General features: G+C 45.7%; 1 protein-coding gene across 1 annotated transcript; it reads left to right on the top strand.

Annotated features, from left to right (window-relative positions):
• Nucleotides 1-451: 451 nt before the first annotated feature.
• On the top strand, nucleotides 452-1,690 carry LOC311148997 (C2 calcium-dependent domain-containing protein 4C-like; the record flags this gene model as incomplete). Its single annotated transcript, XM_084186054.1, has 1 exon — nucleotides 452-1,690. One exon carries the CDS (start codon nucleotides 452-454, stop codon nucleotides 1,688-1,690), a length of 1,239 nt encoding a protein of 412 aa, XP_084042180.1.
• Nucleotides 1,691-5,289: the final 3,599 nt, after the last annotated feature.

Here is a 5,289-nt window from a genome sequence, read left to right as displayed (position 1 = left end):
GGAGTGCCTGGATACAGCCATTAGCCGTGGTATATTAGCCATATACCACAAACCCCCGAGGTGCCTTATTGCTATTATAAACTGGTTACCAACTTAATTAGAGCAGTAAAAAATAATTGATTTGTCATACCCTTGTTATACGGTCTGATATACCACGGCTGTCAGCCAATCAGCATTCAGGGCTCGAACCACCCAGTTTATAATATTGGCCATATATAACACCCCCCTCGGGCCTTATTGCTTAAGTATACACTTGACATATTGGGGTCCATTTCATTGGTTTTATCGTTTTTAGATTCAGTTAATCATTTCTTACACAGATATAGCAACAGTTGCAATGTGATTTACTCAGTTGTTAATTCATGTATTTCATAACTGCTGCCATGTTTGTGCTTTTGCCTGCAGACAGAGAAACACCCCTGTATCCCACCTGGTGAAGCCCAGTGGGATAATGTGGGTTCTGGACAAGATCCGTGGGTCAGTAGAGACCACTGTTCTCCGGCGGGGGGAGAATGGGGACAAGGAGGGCAATACTCCAGCCTACAGCAACGTCCTCACCCCTGATAAAATCCCTGATTTCTTCATTCCCCCCAAGCTGGTCTGCTGCCCCCCGGAGCCTGAGACCTTGGACGTCGTCAAGCCCAAGGAGGGGCTGCGGCCCTCGGCCTCTGAGCAGACCATTGGCAGTAAGAAGATCAGCAGCCCTCGCAGCCCACGTCTGGTCGCCAAGCTGGCTGGGGACACCAAGAACCTGTTGAGGGCCGCCAACCGTCACATTATCCAGATAGAGAGCGCTGATGACGTGGTGGCAGGGGACACAAACGCTGACCCTCAGTCTCAGACCGCTATGTCACTGCCCTACGTCCCCAAGACCCAGACCTCCTATGGTTTTGCCACTCTGATGGAGAGCCCCCACACCCGCCGCAAGGAGTCCCTGTTCCACTGTGACCAGACCAGCCCCCTGACCTCCCCGAACTCCCAGAGGAAGGGGAAGAGCAGCGTCAGCGAGGGCAACCACCTCAACCCCCCTGACTTCAACGCCTCTCACAACCCGTACCGCTACTTTAGCGGAGGGGAGAGTGATACCTGTTCCTCGGCTGAGTCCTCTCCCTTCAACTCCCCACTGCTCTCCCGCTCTGCCTCGCTGCTAAAAGTTTTCACCCATGAGACGCAGGCCAAGGTGGTGAAAGCCAAGAGGACGTTTGCCCGCCACAGCTCCTTGTCCACAGACGAGTGCAGCTCGGCCGAGCCCAGTCCCAATGCGCTGCGGAGGCTCCACTCCTCATCCCTCCACGCCGGTGGGCCATCGGACCGGGAGCACACCGTCAACCTGCACAAGGGTGGCAGGGTGAGGCTCAGCGCCGACTACGATGCCGGCACGGCCCGCCTGCGCATCCGCATTCTGGCTGCCGAAGAGCTTTACGACAAGATGTACGACATCAAGAGCATCAACTGTTGCGTGTCGCTGTACCTCAACCCTGGCAAGCTGCAGAAACAACGGAGCACTATCATAAAGAACAGCCGAAATCCTGTGTTCAACGAGGACTTCTTCTTTGACTCTGTGACTTCAGTGCAGGTGAAGAACCTAGCAGTGAAAATCAAGGTGGTGAATAAGGGCACCAGCCTGAAGAGAGACACTCTGCTGGGGGAGAGAGAGATCCCTCTGGGGAAGCTTCTCCATGGCCTCTAGGTCTGTCCTGGAGATACAGAACAGTACTCTGACTGACACAGAATGAGACTATGAATGATAACGTGCATGAATAGAAGATTTATAACTGGAGTTAGATGTTTGCTTGGTGTCCCCTGTATTCACATAGAACTGTCTGAAAGGAACAGTTAATTTACAGTCAATGTCTGGTCTGGTCTCTTAGCTGGTCACCTCCTCAACCTTCTGTTCCCTGAGCCTGCAGCCCTACACAGCCCAACTTCTAGATCATGTGGTGGACAATCGAATATGACACAGGTCAAAAAACACCTGCACGTTTGAGTGACTCACTTTTTGTACTCTCTTGATCTCGACGTTGAATGTAGCATGGTTGCAATTACATGTGACTCAGACAATACAGGATGCGAGTCTCTATGATTCAGTTTTTATTCAGCACTACAACGCTTTTATGGATCAGGGGGTCTTTGATGTCGCCTCTATAACTTGATGTGCAAATTATCCTTTGATCCTGATTGTTGTTGTGTTCTACAGTAGCCTACTACCGGAAGGAGGGCCAATCTGTGATGTGACCACAATGTCCCAAACCTGGAGAATAGAGATCAGACGTCACCACCTGCTTCCCAGCCGCTTGGCATGAATATGTAAATGCAGTGATATGTTAGCAGTTTGTACTTCAGTTTCATAACACCTACAAGCATTACCAAGAGAGATAGAAAGAGAGAGAGAGGGGGGGGGGGGGGGAGAGAGAGAGTGTATGCATTACATTTGAAAGAGTATGACATTTTTCAAAGGTGTTGAACATGATTTTATACATAGATGTGGTTTTTGTATGAGACATATGCTTCAGTATGATGTACACTGCATGACCAAAAGTATGTGGACACCTGCTCGTCGAACATCTCATTCCAAAATCATGGGCATTAATATGGAGTTGGTCCCCCCTTTGCTGCTATAACAGCCTCCACTCTTCTGGGAAGGCATCCCATTAGATGTTGGAACATTGCTGCGGGACTTGCTTCCATTCAGTCACAAGAGCATTAGTGAGGTCGTGCACTGATGTTGGGTGATTAGGCCTGGCTCGCAATCGGCGTTCCAATTCATCCCAAAGGTGTTCGATGGGGTTGATGTTAGGACTCTGTGCAGGTCAAGTTCTTCCACACTGATCTCGACAAACCTTTTCTGTATGTACCTCGCTTGTGCACAGGGGCATTGTGATGCTGAAACTTCCCCAAACTGTTGCCACAAACTTGGAAGCGCAGAATCGTCTAGAATGTCATTGCATGCTGTAACTAAGGGGCATGGCCTGAACCATGAAAAACAGCCCCAGACCATTATTCCTCCTCCACCAAACTTTACAGTTGGCACTATGCATTCGGGCAGGTAGCGTTCTCCTGGCATCCGCCAAACCCAGATTCGTCCGTCGTACTGCCAGATGGTGAGGCATGATTCATCACTCCAGAGAACTGCTCCAGAGTCCAATGGCGGCGAGCTTTACACCACTCCAGCCGACGCTTGGCATTGCGCATGGCTGCCATGGAAACCCATTTCATGAAGCTCCCGACGAACAGTTATTGTGTTGACATTGCTTCCAGAGGCAGTTTGGAACTCGGTAGTGAGTGTTGCAACCGAGGACAGACTATTTTTACACACTACTCGCTTCAGCACTAGGCGGTCCCATTCTGTGAGCTTGTGTGGCCTACCACTTCGCGGCTGAGTCGTTGTTGCTCCTAGATGTTTCCACTTCACAATAACAGCACTTACAGTTGACCGGGGCAGCTCTAGCAGGGCAGAAATTTGACGAACTGACTTGTTGGAATGGTGGCATCCTATGACGGTGCCATGTTGAAAGTCACTAAGCTCTTCAGTACGGGCCATTCTACTGCCAATGTTTGTCTATGGAGATTGCATGGCTGTGTGCTTGATTTTATACATTTTACATTTACATTTTCGTCATTTAGCAGACGCTCTTATCCAGAGCAACTGTCAGCAACGGGTGTGGCTGAAATAGCCGAATCCACTCATTTGAAGGGGTGTCAACATACTTTTGTATATATAGTGTACGTGTGAATTGTTATCAAGATACAACATTATGACTTTGTAAATTATGTACTGCTCCCTGCTGGAGAGTGAATGATTGGCAGCCCCCTGACCCTAAAAACCTTATAATTTGCTGAATTCATTATTATGATGGTGACCTGTGTTTTCCACACCTGGCAGTGTAGACAAGCCACTAGGCCAGAGGACTGAGAAAGAAAAAACATTTACAATAACAAATATTTACAATAAACAATATTGACATGAAGGACAGTCTTCTACTCTCTGCATGTGCTCTGCTGTCCTTTAAAATGAATGACAATACATCTGATCTGATTGCAATTTCAAGTAGGAGACAGAGGAAAGAAACAGAGGTTGTTTTTGAAGATGGTTAAAGGGTCACCACACACATTCATCTTTGAGATATGGAGTCATCTAATCGTGTCAAACATCACTGTTTTACAGTATATAGCCAGTGTTTTTGTGTGTTACATTCCCTGTCATGTTGGAACCTAGACTATACAATAGAGCTCTCTACAATACCATTGCTTTCCCCCAAGCTTATACTTTATATAACTTGACTTTGCTCTAAGTGTGAGGATTTTGTTATTGTGGAAAATTCGTAATCTTCTACAATACTATTAAATGATTGATTTGTGTGTGCTCAATGCTCATGCTATACCTGCTGTACAAGGGCACGTGCTCACTGAGTTGTAACCAATCCCTTCTTTGGCTTACATCGGCATGACTAAGAAACTAAAATATTGTCAGTAGATTTTATAAGACTTGTAGTAGGCAGGGTCAAAATGTAGTGTATTTGGGGGATTGCCGAACAAGGACTATTTTCGTAATTGATTGTCTTTTCTTGTTTCTCATCTACAGATGTAGGATCTTAATTTGCAGTTTGCTACAGCAGGAAAATAATCCTGCAGCAACAGGAAATGTGCATTATAATTAATGAATTTTTTTGTGGGCTTTGATACATTTTTCGTTAGGGCAAATCAAGTCTGAAATTTCAAAGTGGAAATTACAAACTTTAGAATCCTTTTTAAAACTTAGATACACTCCAAGTTTGCATTTCCTGTTGTGCAGGAAAATTCTCAGCAACAAAAGAGTTATCAAATTAAGATCTTACATCAGTATTTAAAAAAGCCCAATGTACATTTGAACTAGGAATAATTATCCTGAGAAATGAAATCTGTGCTGCAAGCTCTCACTCAACAGGTTAGATATGCAATTAAAAAAAGATAATCAACTATTTCAAATGGATTCAATTAACGTTCTCCTCATGACTGTGTTTTCAGGCATTGGGCGACAGTTGTGGTTCTGCTATTTCCAGTTAGGCTATGATTTCAAGTGCTTTAAATACTGTAGGCCAGACCTCCTTGCTGATTATCTTCTATACCAACCACAGGGTTAAATATCCTGGTTGAATACACTGTAAATATATATATCTTACTAACTAGGCTGCTTATGGTGCCCATGTGTGTCATGTTATGGGATGCCAATGGGAGGGCTTACTGTCAGCTAGATAATGGATAAATATATTATTTATACATGCAGTCATGTATAAAATAAATTCAGTGCTT

This window comes from Coregonus lavaretus, assembly GCF_964263955.1.
Source record: "Coregonus lavaretus genome assembly, chromosome: 21".
Classification (NCBI taxonomy): domain Eukaryota; kingdom Metazoa; phylum Chordata; class Actinopteri; order Salmoniformes; family Salmonidae; genus Coregonus; species Coregonus lavaretus.
Note: the sequence above shows the minus strand (reverse complement) of the source record. Positions and strands in the feature narration are given on the sequence as shown.